Raw genomic sequence first — 20,490 nt, 5'->3', positions numbered from 1 at the left:
TGGGCCAAAAAGCATGATGTGGCTTACAAAATCCAGCGTGCTCTAGCTCCCATTAATGAAAGCAGAGCATCTAGAACAGACTGGGTGCTAGTCCCAGGGGAGCGGGGCTGTGTCTGCTTGAGTCACGACTGCTTGAGTCTCACACCCATCCAGTGTTAGACACCCAGGAGGTGCTCCCTGGGCAGTAATCATTCCCATGCTCTGCTCTGAGTGGAGCAGCCGGATATTTGAGGGTCTGGTCTGTGCAACCTCTGTGCTGAATTCAAATGTGATGAGCTGGGGTTTGAGCTGAGAGCTGAAAGGCAGTATGCAGGCAAGGAAGGAGAACAGTGGCTGGGGGCAAGAGTACCCCAGGTGGGGGCAGCACCAGGATCTACGTTGATTCTCTGATTAGGCGCAACAGCACTCTCTTTACCTTCAATAGTCAATTAAAATACAGGTTTCTGGAAAAAGTGGCAGGGGGCGGGCGGGGGTGGGGGGAGGCAGTAACCACAGTTTCCAAGAAGTCTTAACATTAGCTTTGTGTTCGGAAACATGTGCTCCCTTAGCTGAGAGAGGAGAAATCAATGAGCTGCCCTGGTTAAGAAAACATTAGGAATATTTCAAATGAGGCTACAAAGGGAGATGAATTCAAGGAACTGGTAGGCCTGCCGTGGGAGTTCTCCCAGCCACCAATAATCCCCTTGCAAAGGAACTAATTATGTTTGGAGAGGACGTGTGCACGGATAAAATAATTAAAAATAAATTGCTCTCCTTGGAAATGCAAATTAACGCGTGTTAAAGCAACCCTGTTGGTCACATAGAGAATCAATAGATGTGTTTTTTCTCAAGTCTGCTAGGTGGCACTGATTGATTTCCAATTCTGGCTACAACAGGGCCTGAGCAGCTTTTGAAACAAAGGCGAGGGGACCTCAGGCCCAGTGGGGACAGTTGTTATCTCCTAGGGGACAGCGGTTGAAAGCCTTCAGCCATGACACTCCCCACCTCTACCCCCGACTTTTCCTGGCCAAGAATAGAGGGTGCTGAGATTTAACCCACTAGTCCCCCTGAACGCCTAGCCCCTGCCAGAGCAGGATGGGATGGTAGCTCTGTTAATCCCTCTGTCCTCAGATAACTACCACAACCCCCTTTCTTGCTACCCAGTGCTGTCAGGTCAAGGAAAATAAGGCCTTGGCTAAGAAGAGCCAGTAGCCAGATGGACCTTTGGGTGTGGGGAGGAAAGGGAGGTATGAGGCCTTGGGGAGCTGACTGGAGCTCTGTTGGAAAATTTTTTTAAAAAGTTTTTCCTCGGCAATGACTTAATATGTCTTACGGAGAAAAGAAAGTGAGAAAGAGAAAGAAAGGAAGGAAGGAAGGAAGGAAGGAAGGAAGGAAGAAAGGAAGGAAGTCAGGCTACAAAACACTTAATCCTTTCATTAAAGAACCAATATTGATTAAGCACCTACTATGCAGAGCTTGCTCATGAGTGGCATTTACAGATGGGATGGAGATGGGGTGAAGGAGAAAATGGGATTTCTGCCTTGAAGGAAGTCATAGTCTGGCTGGGAGGCAGATTTGACGTGAATGAAGGGCACATTCCCAACTCCTTTTGCCTTGCTGGCATCAGGTCTTTCCCTACGCCTCTTATCTGGAGGCGAAAGATTACCTAGAGCCAGTGTGGCTGGACCACTGAGCGTTCTCCAGGGAATCAGTGACGTAAGAGAGGAGAGGGAAGCATCACTCTGCGCTCTGCCATGGGATCTCATTTAATCCTCGGCAGCTGTGTGAGGGAGGTACTCGTCTCCTTACAGGTCTTACTGATCTTAATGGATGAGGAGCCTAAGCCTTGTGAGGTGTGGCAAGTGTCGGTCAGGGTCACAGAGCCACCTAGCTCCTGGGGGGGATGCAATGGGTAGATGAGGTGACACATGAAGAAGCCCTTAATAGTGCCAGCACCACACATTGCGCTCAATAAATGTTCCCTCTGAGTCCTAGGTACCTTGCCCCAGGCCACAGACTCAGAGAAGGACAGAAGCAGGCGGCGATCCTCTCCTAGCCAGTCCCGTTCCAAAGCCCGCACTCTTTCCACAGGGCTACAGGCACCTCTCAACTGTCTTCACCATCCTCTTCCATCCTGTTTATGGTCCTGCCTCCAGCCCCTTTCAGGTCCATCCAGAGGGCCTTTTCTTTCTGTACGTTTAGACTCAGAGTTGACAACTTCCTGGCCTTCCGGTACAGGCAGAGGAGGGAAATGAGCAGAGGGATGAGTGTGACGAAGGGGCAGATGACTAGGAAATAGAGCAACGGTGCTGACGAGCAGATCCTGGAAGGAAACGTGGGCTCTGCAACAGAAAGGAGGGAAAGAAAGAGAATGATTAGTCTCCAGCTTATTTGTACTCATCAATTATAAACACTTCTGGGATTCATTGTTACAGGAAGATATATGTAAAAATAACGGGGGCAAATAGCAGTGCACCCCTTAAATCACACGTGAGGAGCAAAGGGAAGGGAGTTGGAAGAAGAGAGCTCCAGGGCGGCCTCTTCCAGCGTGACTCCCCCTCGCCCAGCCATTTCCAACCACCAGAGGTTCCAATGACCTACTTAAAACTAACAGCCAGAAAGAAAAACAAAACAAAAAAGAAAACCTCTCCTTTAATCTTCTTTCCTCAGAAAAAATATCTATCATTCAACCCTCGTTCCCAACTCTGTTGCCGGTCCTGAATTTTTAACTGAGTTATTCCCACTGCTGCTTCTGAAACACACACACACACACACGCACACTCTGCACTGTCCTTATAAAACAACAGCAACCACAAGTAAGAAGCACCATCCCTTTCTGAATCTCCAAATTGGTCTCATACTCCCCAGGCACACCCACCCACCTCCTGGATTCAGCTCCTATCATCCCCTCTACCTGGCATGCTCAGAACATCGTATCCTCTGTGTCCCCTCTCTGCTGGCTTCACTCGCCATCACTCTGGCCTTCCCGCCTGGCCTCAAGCACAGTTTTCCTCTTCTTTCTATCCTCGTCCCATACGTGTCTTTGTTTAGACCTCTCTCATTCCCTTCTAACCACCTTTGTCATCACAGTTACTGGAGTAGGTCTGATAGTGTCCTTTGTTTCTACAGCCCCTGCAGTGCCTAGCACATGTGCCTGATACCGTTTGCTGCTGTGAATCAAACTGGATTGACTGCAAGCACATAGGCAAAGGCTCGTGTATAAAGGCATACTAAAGCATCGGGCAGCTGTGGTCCTCAGGGAGGCGCTACCAGCACACAGACACGCAGAGCACGTCCGGGCGGCCCGCGAGGGGTTCCTGGCCACACAGCCGGGGAAGCAAAGGTGAGAGAACTGCCAACACCACAGGCTCCGGGAAACAGCGCCTCGAGTTACTTGTCAAAGGACAGGGATTTGGTCTCTCGATGCAGAAAGACACATGCTTAAAGAGACACCAACCATTAAATGCAGTCTTCTGACTACATGTATTTATGACAGGATATTCAAAATCAGGGCTCTTCTGGAAAATCTGATGCTGATAGTAGCTGTGCTTTTATTGGAAAATTGTAATGACCTAAGCACTCTCTTCTTCAGAGGTTAAGCTATAGGATCCATGGGATTACCAATGCCTAGAGATGAAGACAATAGGTTTAGAGGTCCCTGCGCCCAACCTCATGCTGCAAGAATTCCATTTTTGGCATTACTGATACATTTTGCACCTTGAAGAACATCTCTTTGTAGGAAGTCAAGAAAGAATCTAGGGGCTTCCCTGGTGGTGCAGCAGTTAAGAATCCGCCTGCCAATGCAGGGGACATGGGTTTGATCCCTGGTCCGGGAAGACCCCACATGCCACAGAGCAACTAAGCCCATGCCCCACAGCTACTGAACCTGTGCTCTAGAGCCTACGAGCCACAACTATTGAGCCCACGCGCTGAAACTACTGAAGCCCGTGCACCTAGAGCCCATGCTCCGCAACAAGAGAAGTCACCTCAATAAGAAGCCCGAGCACTGTAATGAAAAGTAGCCTCTGCTCTCCGCAACTACAGAAAGCCCACGCGCAGCAACTAAGACTCAATGCAGCCAATAAAAAAATTTTTTTAATTAATTAATTAAAAATAAACTTTAAAAGAATCTCAACCTGTCTCTAGCTTCTGGGTTATAAACTCCTGGAGGACAGGACATACGTCTTATGCAGCTTTTCCTTCTGTGCCGCACTTTGTTCATAGGTCATCAATGGAGACTAAAGGAATGAGTCAACTGCATGAGTAACTTGCACACACGGGAACTCAGGGGTAGCTGCCATCCATGTTACCCAGAGGAAAGATCATCACTGGACATGAGGCTGGCAGCTCTACCTAGGGCTGGCAAGGAGCTACAAGGGTTTGTCTGGCTTTTCTCTGGTCTCATTTATATTCTCCACCCTAAATTTCGTTTTGTTTTTAAAAGGGTGGGCAATGATAAAGATAGATTTTGAATTCTTTCTTACCCCCTCTCCACATCCTACCTGACCCTTCTTTCCAAGGCCCTCCTGTCTACAATAATTCTCCCAGGTCTTATCTGAATACATTTGAAAGCATATGGTTAAGCAGGAGGGATAGACTGCAATGCTGAAAGAGAATGGAGCTGTAGAGACCAGCGAGTAAGAGTTCTGGCCTTGCTACTTCATACCACTCATGTGCAGAGTAGGGATTGAGCACCTATTACATCTCAAAGAGAGCTGGGTTCAAATCCTGGCTCTACAACTTGCCACTATGGACTTTGGACAAGTTATTTTTCTCTCTCTCTAATCATTCGTTTCCTTGTCAATCAAATGAGGATAATAATTTCTAGAGTTGTGATGAGGTAACACTTAATAAAGCATTAAACAGCACCTAGCACATTTGTTGAGTCAGCAAGGAATAAATATCAGCTAGAAAGCTACCAAGAAAGTTAAGAAAATCATAGGCAACTTTTTCCCAGGAGACCAGGCAGAAAAGAGGGCTGAACCTGCTGATTCCTCACTGAGGGTCCATAGGCTTGTCCATGTCTTTCCCCGGCCCAAGTCTCTCCCTTAAATCTCTGATCTCTCTGTCCCCGGGGCTGGGTGGCATTCAGCTGAGAGTCAGATGATTACTTGGGAGACTCTGGCTTCCTTTTCCAACCATGGGAGGCAGAGATTTGGGAGGTAAGAGTCCACAGCATCCATGTGTCACCGATGCTAGGATGGTGGTGTGATGACGGGGAGATGGAGCTGGCACGTAGAAGGTGGAAAGAAACCTGGCACTTGGGTTTTCTGCCACTGAGACTCTAACCTTCAGTGTGAAAGGACTGCCAGAGGGCTTGACTAGCTGAATGGGGAGGAGGCTGCTGGGCTTAGAGCAATCTGCCATCCAAGGACGACAACGTGCGCCCTTTGCAGCGCTGAATTGGCCAACAGCTAGAAACTGTCAGCTCCAGTGCTTCTAAATTACCTCTCCTGGGAGGGCCGTGTTTGCTCTGGGTTCCACAGTCACCATTGCCACCATCTGCCTCTCATCCATATCTGGATTAGCATTAGTGACATTCAAGACCATTAAGGTTTGGCATTTTGAAGCAATCCGAGTAAGTGCCCAGTGCTCCAAGTACAAGGCCTGTGAGGCAGAGCCAAGAGTGTAATGAGAACGCTTCATCACGAGGTTTAGTTTGTAACTTGCTGCTACCCCCCAGCCAAACACATCATGAGGAGCATTCCTTTCTGACACTACCCCAGAAATACTGACTTTGGAAGAAGAAAGGTAGAGGATGATGCGGGGGCTACCAACTTCCCCCCAACCTAACCCCAAACTTGGACAGCTGAGATGCCAGCTGTGGCAATGTGGGAGAGGGGGCTCCTGTCAAGAAATGCCAGTGGGTTAGGTAACCTGATACAAGTGCATCCCAGAATAAGCGAACCCCTGACAGCATCGGTTTCAACTCCATTGAAAACTTACTTGCTCATTCTGTCATCAAGTGCTTGTTGAACCGAGTGCTACGTGCCAGGCCGTGTTGCAGGCACCGGGGCAGCGCTGATAAATGGCATGTTCTCTTCATAAATGTCAGTGTGATAGGGGCCTGTATCTCCTTTGAGAATCCACTTTCTAAATATGTCCTCACCCCCCAAAGCTGGGAAATAGTAACAAGTACCATACTGCTACAAACAATCCAGCCCCAGAAAGCTTTATAAACTTGCCTATTAATCACAGAGAATTATCTAGAATGAGATACAAAAAGACTCAAGGTGCTAGCCCCTGCTTTGGCTTAGTCGTAGCTTAGGAAGTGAGATGGATAGGAAAATGCAAGGTGTGTTCCATCAGGGAAATACGTCTCAACTTTTCTGCCTTCACAGGAGCCATTTGCTTCACAGTTCTATTAAGTAGTCCTAAACTGAACTAAGGCTGTGTGCCACAACTATTGAGCCTGTGCTCTAGATCCCTGGAGCCACGACTACTGAACCCATGTGCCACAACTACTGAAGCCAGCCACCTAGAGCCCATGCCCCTCAACAAGAGAAGCCACCGCAATAAGAACCCCGTGCACCGCAACAAAGAGTAGCCCCCCTCGCTGCAACTAGAGGAAGCCTGCGTGCAGCAACAAAAACCCAATGCAGCCAATAAATAAAATAAAAATAAATAAATTAATTAAAAAAAAAAAAAGTAGTCCTAAACTAACAGAATTGCCAAACAGAGGTGGTGGAAAACCATTTGAGAAGTAAGAATTGGTAGCCTATTGTATTTGACCTGGACTTTATTAATATGTAGAGCTGGTCCTGACCAGGAGGGCAGCTACACTGATACAGTGAGTATTTGAGCATCTTCCATGTGCCAGGCACTGTGCTAGCGCTGAGAACAAGACACTCAGTCTTTGCCTTCTCAGAAGGTATCGTCTGGCACTGATGATGGGTGTTAAGCAGGTGCAATGGCTAAGAGAATAAGGTAAGTCACTGAGAAAGTGGCAGTTAAGTTGGTTGGTGAAGGATTAGTAGGTATGGACCAGAGACAGATAACATGAAGCAGCATTCCAATCCGGGGGTGGTATACGTTCATTCAAGATGTTGGGCTGTCAGTCCTATCCATTCTCTCCCAACTTTCCTCTTTTTCCTCTCCACTGGCTCTTTCCCCTCTAGAATGTAAATGTGCTCAAGTCCCTACCATCTTCAAACCAAAAGAGAACAAAGCAAAGCTTCACTGCACCTCTTGTCATTTGTTCTTGTCTCTCTTTCCCTTTACATCAAAGCTCTTGAAAGCATGAACTGGATTTGATGTCTCCACTTTCTCCCTGTAATCTGATTTTTCTCACTATTTTTCTGTAATTGCTCTATAATGTTAAACCCAATGGGTATTTTCCTATTTTTGTCTTAATTGGCCTCTTTGCACCAGTCGAATCTGTTGGCTCTTTCCTACCTCTTGATACCCTCCTGACTTTGGTGTCTGTGATACCACCAAACCCTGGTTCTCCTACCTCTAGGCTAATCCTTCCGTTCTCCTTCACAGGCTCCTCCTCTGCAGTCACCTGAGAAATGGTGGTATATCTCAGGGGTCCATCCTTGGGCATCATTATAGGCTGTAAGTTGATGATTTCTAATCCATAACTCTGGCAGAGATCTCATTTGGAAATCCTGAAGTTTATTGGACAGATATCCCTAGATGACTCACTGGTACTCCAAATTCAATTCCAGCCCAACTTATTCAAAACTGAACTAATCTTCCCCTTTAGACCTTTCTCCTATATTACCTCATTTAGGGACTGTCCCCACTATCCACCTAGGCCAGAGACCTGGTATTCATCCTCGATTCTATTCTGCTCATTCACCCTCCATATACACCTAATCAGCCTCTAAATCCCGAAGACTCCATCTCCTAATATGGAATGTGGAATGCCTGTCCTTCTCTCAGCCCTCATGGGCACTACCTTAATTCAGGCCTTCATCTTGTCTAACCTGGGTCCCTGCAATCAATATCAAATAGTTATCCCTGCTCTATGCCTGCCTCCCTTTTGATTCATATTTTAATACTGCTCCCAGGGGGAGCTTTCTAAAATGCAAATCTGATGTGTCACTCTCCTGCCTGAACTTGTTCAATGACACTCTGTGACTTCCGTGAGAAAGCTCACCTTCCCGAGCCCCATACACAGGACCCATTTGACAACTGTACCCTTTGTATCTCACGAGCCTCCTCTCTTGCCATCCTACCAGTTTCTCTGATCATCTTGTACATCCTTTCCTTTTCCCAAAATACGTACCTCCCTTTTTTTTATAGGCCCTATATTCTGGGGAACTTTCCCAGATCTCCTCCCCATCCAGCCGTTCATCCCAGCCCTGCCTCTGCTCCTTCCTTAGTGTCTTGAGACTATTTCTTTCATGACACCTACCATGTTGGACCTTACTTCCCCCACTGGACTCTGAACTCTGTGGGAACAGACGCTGTAATACATTTTTTGTGTGTCCTCATATAGGTATTCATTGAACAAATTAAAATATTTTATCACATAAACAGATATACACATATGTAGGTATATATGTGTGCCTGTGTTTGTGTGTGTCTAGCATGTTTGGAGGTATAAAGGGAAAGGAAGTAACGTGTTGAGCACTTACAATGCGCCAGGGACTGTGTAGATACTTCATATGCATTTGTATTATGATCCTCATTTTATGAGAAAGCTGAGTAACCAGGGATTGATTTCATAGCTAGTAGGGAAGTGACAGAGCTGCAATTTGAGCCTAGGCTTGTCTGATTCCAAACCGTTGGATTTTTTCATCACCCCTACTGTCTCCCCAACTACCGGAAAGCCAGGTAGCAGAAGCAAGATGCTATATTACAAGGATTTACTTGGGAACACTTAACGGTACTTATGATGGAAACCCTCAGGTTCTCATGGTGCAGGCTTTCCAGCTCCTTCAGCTGTGGAGAATACAAAGACCATTCGGTTTGTCACATTTTCTTTCCAGAGTTCATCTTTTTAAAAACCTTACACCTGTTTTATAAACCACAAAGATGAACAGTGTATATATGCTGCGAACAATCCCATCCATCTCGGAGGAGATGTGCATTTGAATCACAGAATATATACTTTTGACAGTTATTACCTATTTATTCTACTACAAAAACTGCTGAATCTATAGAGCCTAGGAATTCCAGTGGGAAAACATGTATGGGATGTGCTCAGGGTGGGGACTTCCTATAATTGTTGGAATGGAAGAAAAGCGGATAGGAAGATAAATTCTGCCTGGACACTTGGGAAAAGAATCCTGCTGAAGAATAGTCAAGGGAAGAGAATGATAGACTCCAGGGAACAAGTTAGATAACTCTGACTTCTACTCTAGAAGCCTTGCTGGGGCTGGGATGCAAATATCCCAGCTCTGAGAAGGTGCCATCCGTTCTTAGTAGCCCTCTTTCCCTCCTATGGACTGTCCCCAAAGCTAGCGGGTGCTGTAGGGATGTTATCCTTATAGATCCTTTCTACTCTTCCTGGTATGAGGCACCAAGTCCACACCACTGCCTCTCCAGTGACTCTCTCTCCCTGTAAATTTAACCTATAACTCACCTCTCGCCTTCTCCTTAAATCCCACCAGAAAGAAGTGGCTCAGAGGGTGAGCAGGCCATAACATCTACCAGCTCATTAATCACCTGGGAAGATTTACTGGCCTGGCTGGAAGAATTTTTACTTAATGAATGCCTGTTATATGCTTGGCACCACACTGGCTGGAAGGAAGCCCTCTTCTCCTTCACAACCTCTTGTTCTGAATGCCTCCTAAAGCTGAGCACTCAGCAGAATAGGTTGACCTTCCCACACAGAGAAGAGTCACCCTTTGGCCAATGGTCTTCAAGCAGCTGCCTTTTTGCCAGAGCCTATAAACAAGTTCTATGGGGCACACTTCCTCCCCTGTTGCCTTTCAAGGTACAATTAGGAGAGGCACACCCAATGCCTATCATGATCAAAGATCTGATAGTCTGCTGAACACATCAATAAGAAGCTTGGCACTTATTCACTGAGAAAGGCTTTTTTTCTGTTTGGTTGGTTTTTGACCCAGGGAGCATTTAGATGTAGCTGATTTTGAATCAACCAGATCAAACACAAAGTCACCATGTCCCTATTCCTCATCCTACTCCCACCGCAGGTCAGCCTTCTGAGATTGGAGACTCAGCCAAGAGATAAGGATGCCCCCTTCAAACAGTATTTGGTTATTTAAAGGGATACAATGCTGAGGGCTTTTTTTTGTTTAAGAGGGAAAGTAGGGGAGGAGGTCAGATGCCCTTGACATTTAAATGTCCATGCCAAAACCTCATGTAACCTTGTGTGTCCAAATGAGTTACTGTTGAGAGAAATAGCGAAGTCATCTTCTTGAGGGAGTCTGTACGTTGTTTTCAGCCGAAAAAGAAGTAAAACCTAGCTGGGCGGGAAAGCGTAGGAGAGGAGACAAAGCGTCTCCTGGTCACGTGCCATGCGGGTGAACCCCTAGTTACCTGAAGGCAGCACCGTGAGCGCCACGTGCTGTGACTCGTCTGACGCTTGGTTGACCCACTTGCTCGGGTTGCTGTGTAGCTGCCACTCCGCCACCCTGCACCAGTACGTTCCTGCGTCCCCCATCTCCACCCGCTGCAGCGTCAGGACAAAGTCTGCAGGGGATGCGCGGTAGCAGTGCAGGCGGCTCCTGAGCCCCTCTTCGCCATACTCCAGCACGCCATCATGCTGCAGGTGCACCAGCATTTTACTTCCAGAATTTTCTCCTTTCCAGTACCACATCGCAGAGAACAGGGAGGCTGTGCTGCCAGCAGTCTCCAGGCTGCAGCGGATGGCCACCTCGCTGTGCTCGGAGGCATTTTTTGTCCCCGACACTTTGGAGATGCGTATCTTACTTCCTAGGGGGAAAAAATGGTGGTAAGTTCGAGAGGAACCCAGACTTTAGATTGGATACCTCCTCTGAAAAGTCTACTTCTCATTGAAGGGATGCCATCTTACAATCCTTCGATTCTTCATCTTTAACACTTTTCCTCGACCCCTGTCCTTCTTCCATATTTGCCAGAACATTCTCTGCTATGAGTCAAACCAGCCACTTCCCTTCTTCAGCCGCCTCTTGCCTGCTGGACCTGCCACTGAAAACCACCCAGCTTCACCGGGTGCTCTCCCTTGCTGCTTTTATTTCTCTCAGGTGAGCTCTCTCTCTGTTTCCCAGAAAGGCCATTCCAAATGTCCAGCCTTCCCCTCAAGTCCCATATTCCATCACTACCCCTTTTTCTTAGCAAATTACCCTGCTCCCATACACCCGATATCACCTTAGGTACAGACGCAGGGAAAGAGGAGGCTACCCGAGAGACTGAACATTTTCATACATGTGTTAGAATACCACTCAAGGAGACTATTTACATTATTGGATTAGACTAAGTTTCAGACAGATTTTGACATTTACTTTTTTTAAATGTTCCCGTTAACCAGCAGGTGAGCACTTGGAAGGACGGCTAGAGTAGTTACACACAAAATAAAGAAATTATAGCATGCACTAAATTTTCAGCTCTACTACAAATGTATTTATTGATCTGTCTTTAAAAGAGCAACTTTCTCTGATCCTAGACCCTTTTTTAGTTACCCTCTTTACTCTCTCCTTCCCTTTATAGAGAAGCATGTGAAATATTAGTTTACACAGTACTGTCTCTACTTCCTCACCTCAAATTACTCTCTGTTGCCTTCGGCTTTCCAATCCCATCACTATGCTCCGGCCAAGGTCCCCACTAAAGGCCCGATTTCCGAGCTCAAGAGACTCTCCAGACTTTATCGTCCTCTCTGCAGTTTCTGTCATTGAAATCCAGTTTCTTCTGAAATCCTCTCCTCTTTTGATTTCAGAGAAAGCATCTTGCCTTCAATTCTAACCAATCCTTCTCAGTATCTTTCCCTGGGGCCTCTTCCTTAACTCACTTCCTACACCAGGGTACACAGCTAGCTACCCCCAGCCAGCCACCCCCAGCCCACAAATATGTTTTATTTGACATCTTCAGCATTTTAAAAGAGTTTGAATGCATTATGGGCATTCCAAAATGAGAGATGTCACCAAATAAAAAAAAGATTTTAGGCATTTCTTGATAAAGTATTGGACAACAGGGGTCCCACATTTCTAAATGGGAAGTGCTGGCTCGAGCAAAGAAGTGGTGTGCACTTCTTAAAGGGGTGGGCACAGGCTGTCAAGATTCAGCTTGGACAACTGGGAGAAAGGGATGCCAGCCACCCAGGCGGAGAACGGAGTGGGCATGAGCCTTGTGGGATGGCCAGGATGATAAACACTCTTAGGGATGATTTGGGACATGCTGAGTGTGAGGGTCTCTGGGTCAGCCAAGAAGAGATGTGCAACAGGCAGTTGGGTAGAAAGGCCTGGAGCTCAGGAAATGGGGGCTAAGCATAGAAACTCTGAGCTGTTTCATTGAAGGTGGTAGTTGGAACCCAGGTGATGTTTAAGAAGTTTTGAAGGGCACAGAGAAGTAAGAAGAAAAGTGGGCTCTGGTGTCCCTGAGGAACACCCACCCTGAGCAGGGAGAGGAAGAAGGGCCTGAAGGGCATGGAGGAGAGGGGCCAGAGCGGCAGGAAGGGACCCCCGTGCTCAGCTTCTGTTTTGCCCCTGCTGCTCCCAACCGACTGTGAGTTCCTTCAGGCTCTGCCTTGTTTATCTGGATTCCCCATTGCCTAACACGTAGCAATGTTCATTATAATCTTATTTTTTTGACATTACATTGAAAATAGAATTTTAAGTGCCAAACTAGATTAACTTATTTGCATTGTGCTTTTGGATCCCGGCCAGTTTCTGAACCTTAGCTGTGACATTCATTTAATTTTAATCAACATTGGAGGTGACCTAACTAATGCTGACAGATCTAATCAACCCTGTCCACATTTAGACCACGGCACTCTTAGACCAACGCAAACGAATGGAACTTCTATTTCATTTTTAAAGATCTCCTGAGGAGGAGGAGATGCCCTCAGTGAGCCATTCCAACAGTTAACTACTCTAACTTGCCTTATGTCTAGGCAGCCAAATGTTGAAAAGCAATCTCTCCACACATCCCTATAGAGTTGTGCAGTTTCTGTTCACAGTGGGAAAAATATGCTCTGTATGACTCTTTCTCTGCCAAATTACAGTAGAGCCCCACTGGAATGACACAGCTTGTTATTATAGAGAGCTGGAGATACAATACCCAGGGTAATTGCATAGACCAGCCTGCCAGGCTGAGAAGCAAACCAGTCAAAGCGATCTTGCCCCCATCTAAGCTTCTCCAAATCTCAGCTTGACTCACCTGAAGTGACCCCCGCCTCCTCTGGTGGGCTATCCAGTCCTGCAGTCATTGTACAGGTGGACACAGTTACTAAGACTCTAGGTCATATTTTCACCTTCATATAATCACCCCATAGAACAGCTGCCCAAGGGAAGATGGTAACTCTACAGAAAAATGCGTGAGAGTACACTTGCAGGGTTTACCTGTGGGCCTGAGTTTCAATTCTGTTAGACCTGATGTCTTTTCTCCAAGCTTGTGCCAAGTGCCATGTGTAGACCCGAGCCATTCCTCCACAGCGCAGCGATATCGGCCCTGATCGCTGTCTTCCACACTCACGATGTGCAGCTGAAACAAGTCTTGGGACGCTTTCTCAGCATGGTATTTTTGTTTTCTCCGTGTGGTCTGAAATTCATCCCCATATTTTACTACCTGGGTTCGGTCCATTTCTAGGATCCTCAGCCAGGGTGCATTAGTGGAAATGGGAGAGAAGTACCAAATAATGGCCAACTGAAGGTTTCCAGGGGATTGGGACAGGATGTTACATTCTATGTCAGTGTTGGAGTTGATGGAGATCTCTTGGACGTGACTGCTTGAATTCACTTTCAACTTGCTCTCTAAATTAAAAGAATGGTACCATTACTTTTGTTACTTTGCTAAAAAATAGAACTTTAAGGTAGAAGAGACATTAGAGGTCAACTAGGGCCATACCTCCTACATCCATCAGATGTGTGAATTCCCTCTTTAGCAGCCCCACTAACTGCTCGTTCAGCCTCTGAACAGCTCACTAACTGACAAAGCACCCATTCCATCCTTGGACATGCTGCCACGGGAGCATTCTTTCTGGCATCAAGTTGAATTTTACTTCTCCATAATTTCCATCCACTGGTCCTAGTTCTACTCCTGCCCCAGAGGAGTAGGATAGGGTAGGTGGGGCAGGGAGGAAGTGTCATGCAGAAAAGCCAACCTCTTCCACATGAAAATGCTTCAATATTAGATAACCAACAAGGACCTAGTGTATAGCACAGGGAATTCTGTCAATATTCTGTAATAACCTAAATGGGAAAAGAATCTGAGAAAGAATAGATACACGTATATGTATAACTGAATCACTTTCCTGTACACCTGAAACTAACACAACACTGTTAATCAACTATACTCCAATATAAAATAAAATTAAAAAAAAAGAAAATGCTTCAATATTTAGGCACAGACATCTTCTCTTCTGTAGCATCTCATAAATCAGATTAAGAGAAAGTGGCCCTATTAATGCTTTGTCTGTGTTTCCTATCCAGAGTACTCCTAGAGCCACAATATGCCAAAGTCTAGTTGTATCTGCCTGCAAACATGGGTAAACAAGAGGGAGGTATACGTGGCCTATTAGGTCTCCTTGCAGCTACTCAACTGTGGGAACATTGTATGGGTATCCTTTAACCCCAGAGCTTTTCTGCTTTGTCAGAAAGATGAACGGGAAAACCCAGCTTCTAAATCTTACTCTCATCTTCTTGCTGACATCATCAATTCTACGTTTGTGACTGCTTATTGATGCTGCCGGTAGGTCTCTTTTACTCTTCCTTCAACAAACATTTATTAAGCACATACTATATTATGTGCCAGACTATTCCAGGCTCTGTGGATTCCCTCCCCTCAGTCTGTGCTTAGATGGAGAGACTAGTACATGGACAGAGGCTTAGAGATTATAGGATTGTGACATCCGGGTGGGACAGAGGTATGCAGAAGTGGCTATCAGAGCACACAGCAGCACTATCTATCCCAAATATAGGAGTAAGGAGGGGCTTCCTGGAGGAGATATCTCTAAGCTAAGTCTTAATAGGAATTAATCCGATGGATAAGGTGTTAAGGAATTCCACGCAAAAGAAGCAACTTGAACAAAGACTAAAAATGAGAGCGAGCATAGCGTATGTGAGGAACTGTCAGTAGTTCAGTGTGGCTGGAGGTCAAATTCAAGATGCAGAGCGGAAAAAGATGATGCTGGAAAGACACACATGTACCAGATCATAAAGGACCTTGCCTGCCAGGTAATGGGAGTTTGGACATGAGGTGGACGTGGAGGAGTGGTGGATGACTCGAGTTTCTTGCTTGGATCACTGATGGATGGGGGGGACGTAGAGCACAATGTCAGAGGAGTAGCTTTGGAGGGATAATAATGGCGTATTTACGTTTTGACACATTGCGTGCAGACATGACTTGGAGGCAATTGCATTGATGAGTCTGGAGATCAGAAGAGAGGTCTTTCAAGATAATGAATCTGGGAGTTGTCCGTATATAGCCTGAATCCATGGGTAGGAATGAACCCACTTTGGGAGACTGTACAGAATGAGAAGAGAGTAAACTGAGGATGAAACCCAAAGGGATGAGTCAGCAGAGGAGGAGGATTCTGCAAAAGAGAATGAGAAGGAGCAGTCTGAGTGCTAGGAAGGACACCAAGAAAATCTTGTGTCATGAGGCCAAGGAAAAAGAAGTTTTAAGAAGAAAGGATTGCGAGCCCTGCTCTGGGAAGATTCCACATGCCACGGAGCAACTAAGCCCGTGCGCCATAAAAAAAAAAAAAAAGTATGCTTCTCTTTGGGGCTTCCTAGGTGGCGCAGTGGTTGAGAATCCGCCTGCCAATACAGAGGACGTGGGTTCGATCCCTGCTCCAGGAAGATCCCACATGCCACGGAGCAACTAAGCCCGTGTGCCAAAAAAAAAAAAAAAAGAAGAAGAAAGGATTGGACCAACAGTTTGAAACACATCAGAAAGGACAACTAAATTAAGGCATGAGTTAATCAACAAGGAGAATGTTACTATTACCCAAAATATCGCTCAGTAGCTGAGAGAATGACAGCTACATTTGAGCAGTTGCTTGGTGTGTCAGGCACTGTACTAGGAACATGTCACCATCTTTAAATTGCACATCAGCAGTTTGCACAAGGGGTCACTAGCCTTCGACAGATTAAGTGCCTTGTCCAAAGTGATGCTGCTATCCAGTGCTTGTGAGATCTAAATGACAGCAAAGCCTCCTGAACACTGTGCCCCAGCAGAATGGAAGTCATGAAAGAAGATACTGGCACAGTAGAATTTGTGAAGTTGTGTCTTACTTTTAATCTCTATGCTCTATTACCAGTTGACAAGGTAAAGTATGTTGACTATAATCATAAATTCTCTAACTCTTAAACATTAACATATCAAAATGAGTGGGTAAACGTATTTAATGGAATTTACATTATCCATACCACTAGGAGAGACATTCTAAGCATTTAATGACTGGTCAGGCATGGACAGGACCAATCCGAAAGAATGCCTTAGCACTGGAGCTGGTCCTAGAGGTCCCTTGCTGTGCCACGTGGTGCCCTTCAGTTGCTGAGTGGTGGGGACTTATGGGAAATGAGGAAGGGGCAACAGTTATTATTCGTCAGTGTGGAAATATTTCAATGTTTTAAAAACCGGTATGGCCATTTTGTGCATGTTAACTTAATGTTAACCTGGATATCACTTTGTGTGTGTGTGTGTGTATTTGTTTTTGTTTCTGGCTGCTTTTTTTTTTTTAATTGAAGTATAGTTGATTGACAATGTTTCAGGTGTACAGTAAAGTGATTCAGATATATGTAAATGTGTATATATATACACATTCTTTTTCAGATTCTTTTCCATTATAGGTTATTACAAGATACTGAATATAGTTCCCTGTGCTCTACAGTAGGTCCTTGCTGTTTATATATACTAGTGTGTATCTGTTAATACTAAACTCCTAATTTATCCCTCCCCGCCCTTCCTGGTTATCACTTATATTTGGTGTTTACTTATAGTACAAACATGGGGAGAAGGTATTTTATGCTTAAATTCTATAACTTACCCCAAATGGGAGGAATGTTTTAAAAAAAAAAAAGCAGGGTTAATTTCATGTAACGTTTACCTGGTAAAGTGACATTGATCCTCAGTGGGTGAGAGATCGCAGAAGCCCTCATGGGGCCGTTTGTGTGCAGGGAATTTCTGTCATAAACGTCTACTTTACACTGATAAACTCCTGCTTCTTCTTCAGTGGCATCATGGATTAGGAGTTGAGAACGAAATGAAGACTGTGAAACCTTCGTCTTCTTTTGGAACTGGGGTAGGAATTTCCCCCATTCAATAGTGCCATTATGGGTGATTTGAAGAAGCAGATCAAAGGCTCGAGCCCCAGCGGGCTGGAACTGCCACATCACGGTGAGTGGAAACTTGAGGTCAGGGGAGCCAACCCTCACGATGCAGGACAGGTCAAAGGTGTTGGTTAATTTCACTTGTGGTTGACGGCTCATGAGACTAACTTGTAAACTTGACTCTGTGGGCAGAAATGGGAAACACAATTTCTAGTACGTTCATCAAATCAAGGTACAGTGCTTCCAAGTTTTCCTAGTCATAGCCTCTTCACATTGAATCATGCATTTCTACATTGGCAGTATCAAATATTTGGGGGTAGAATTTGATTCACAGTACAGTCTGTTCTGAATTCTGACCTCAATTTTCCAAAGTTGACCCTCTTCTAAGAGTGTTCTTAGCAGAGACAACAAACAGGCAGTGTTTCTCCAGTCTGCTGCTTGGACAGCTGCTACTGAGTGGGTGGGGCACTCCCCAGCCCCGCTGGCTGGCCTCCTTCCCTTACCCCGACTCCTGGGTGCACCATCACTCTTTTGCACATGCTAGAGGAGACTCCACAGTCCCAGGGCTGCAGCTGTCAGAAGCCTGAATGTATGAGGCTCCGCTCCACTTGGCATATCTCTTTTCTAAGTCTACTCTAATTCATACGATTTTGTTTTTAGCCTTGAATAATAGCTTACAAGTTGCACCCTAAAGAGGATCTTGATAAAGGTGAGTAAACCTTAGACATCAGTTGACAGACATGGTAGCCAGAGACTGCTCTATGTCCTGGGGTACACGTGCTGTCACTAGGGGATTGAGGATGACACACAATTGAATTCCACGGCATTCACTGCCGAAGGAAGATACTGCTGATTCGCAAGTTCAGAGAAGGATTTCGCGGACACTTACCCAGAGGTTTCACAGTGACTGACATCTTGTGAGTCCAGCTCTGATGTCTGGCCTGGTTCCGGGTGCTCTCAGACACCCTGCACTCGTATGTGCCGCTGTCTGTGACGCTGGTGGAGGTGAGCTCCAGCTGGAAGGTGGCCCAGTCCATTTTCTCCAGCCTTTTGCTGCTGTGGTGATCAAGCTCCCCGTAGGAGGCACCCAGCTGCACGGTGCCATCTTGCCCCATTCCGGCCACAAACTCCGGCTGTGTCTGGCCTTGTGGGACGTGCCACCAGCTCACGGACAGGAGACTTTCAGCTCCACTCGCCTTGCAGAGAAGGGTCAACGCCTCTCCTTCCCACACTGCTTGCTGCCTGTTCTTGATAGACACGACCACATTTCTTGCTGTGGATTACAGATTTTAGAAGAAAAAACTATTTCAAGTGAATGAAAATTTTTCTAAAAGACAGTGAAATCTCATTAATTAGGACTGGACTACTTTGTGACAAATCCGTTAAGGTTGTTCACTCCTGCACCACCCACAGAAAAAAAGATTTAATCAACACGTAAATAGTGGAAACAGCAGAAAGAATACCAGGAGAACTTATTTACACTTAAACAATGTATAATTTGCCCTAATTTTTAGTGATTTGTTCCTTAGGACCATCTAGTTGGGAAAACATCTGGTAATATTTTGTTTAATTAATTAGGGTTGGTGTATGAGGCTGAGAGTAATGAAGTTGTGTATATTTAAATGCTTAGTTTTTTAGAATTCAGATTTTCACAGTTCAAAATGACCTTCCTCTCCTTACTTATCTTTCCCTAATTAGTATGTATTCTGAACAGTGAAAGAGTATTGTTAATTATATTTCTGTTCAAAATAATGCCATTAAAAAACAATTACTTGAAGGGAAAATTTATGTATATATAAATATATATATAATAAATATATGTATACATTTTCCCCAAGTATTTTTTAAATATCTATTTACCTATACATATATATATATATATATATATATATTTCTTTTTTTCAAATCATATATTCATTCATATACATTGTTGGTTGAAGGGCAATCCTTCCTATATTTGAACTATAATGTAAAACAATAAATGTACATCTGGCTCCCAGATAGGAAATTCAAGATGTGTAGAAATGCAGACGTTCTTTCAACAGAACTTCCTGTGCAAGGCCTTGCCCTGTGTGCTTTGTGGGCAATGCAAACATCCCTGAAGCTCATGCATCCTCGGCAGCCCAGCCTCACGCTTAAGGCCAAGGTCCCCGGAGTCAGAATTACTCTGGGCAACACAGTGAACCTCTCTGAGCCTCAATTTCCTTTCCTGTAAATATGGGAGTAATAATAGCACCTCCCTCATGCATTGTGAGAGGACTAAATGAACAGCACATGCAAAGGGCTTACCCTGGCTGGGAAGGAGAAGCACACAGCAAAGGTGAGCTGTTAGCCTCAGTGTGTAAGGATAGGCACTTCGTGAAAACAGAGGAATTCAAAGCCAGAAAAGGAAAAAGAAATAGATTTTTTTTTTAAATTTATTATTTCTGGGTGTGGGTGATCTTAGTTTCCTGACCAGGGACTGAACCTGGGCCCTAGGTCGTGAGAGCATGGAGTCCTAACTACTGGATCACTAGGGAATTCTCAGGAAAACAAAATAGAACTGGCATTAGAAATCTAAATAGGATCTAAATGAATTTGCAAATTGACCTTCCCTGCTGAGGAAGGCGTTCAGTCTTTAACTGCTTTATGTCTCAGTGTATATGTTACAAAGGCAGAATGAAGGCTAAAGTCCACAAATAGGTTAATATACCTATATCTATATATCTATATCTATTACATATATATATATATATATATATATATATATATATCAAACTTGCTTCCAAATTTTGGGTATTAGAGGCATAATTATACTTAATTTTTTTCAAGTTAAAAAGAGGCTCATAACTAAAGTTTAGAAATTAGAGGGGAAAATAGTACTCATAATCTCACTACTCAAATATAACCATTATGATTAGTTTCAACCAGCTTCAGTCTTGCTTTTTTTTTAAACTGTGGTTTCCTTAGTTTATTTGTGGTCATTACTGCCTCTCGGTAAGAAGTGATAAACTCATCATGCATGTGTAAGGTACAAATGCATAGCAGTAGGGAGTACCCTCTTCTGTTTAAAGCTTTCACAGAGGATAAACTCTGCTCCCATTTGAAGTAACGGTTTACGTTTCCAAACCAAATATTCAACAGGATC

The 20,490-nt window shown here is 45.0% G+C and overlaps 1 protein-coding gene across 1 annotated transcript in view; it reads right to left on the bottom strand.

Moving 5' to 3' along the window:
* Nucleotides 1-2,085: 2,085 nt before the first annotated feature.
* CD101 (CD101 molecule) overlaps nucleotides 2,086-20,490 on the bottom strand; it is a 34,477-nt gene continuing 16,072 nt past the window's right edge. The window contains exons 5-9 of the mRNA XM_057696522.1: nucleotides 18,253-18,636; nucleotides 17,141-17,545; nucleotides 13,431-13,841; nucleotides 10,435-10,830; nucleotides 2,086-2,321 (exon numbers count right to left, since the gene is read on the bottom strand). Of these exons, the coding sequence (XP_057552505.1) occupies nucleotides 2,086-2,321; nucleotides 10,435-10,830; nucleotides 13,431-13,841; nucleotides 17,141-17,545; nucleotides 18,253-18,636 (1,832 nt within the window). The remainder of the gene's footprint in view (nucleotides 2,322-10,434; nucleotides 10,831-13,430; nucleotides 13,842-17,140; nucleotides 17,546-18,252; nucleotides 18,637-20,490) is intronic.

Source organism: Hippopotamus amphibius, chromosome 1 (assembly GCF_030028045.1).
Source record: "Hippopotamus amphibius kiboko isolate mHipAmp2 chromosome 1, mHipAmp2.hap2, whole genome shotgun sequence".
NCBI lineage: Eukaryota > Metazoa > Chordata > Mammalia > Artiodactyla > Hippopotamidae > Hippopotamus > Hippopotamus amphibius.
The sequence above is the reverse complement of the archived record's forward strand: the minus strand, read 5'-3'. Positions and strand labels throughout refer to the sequence as shown.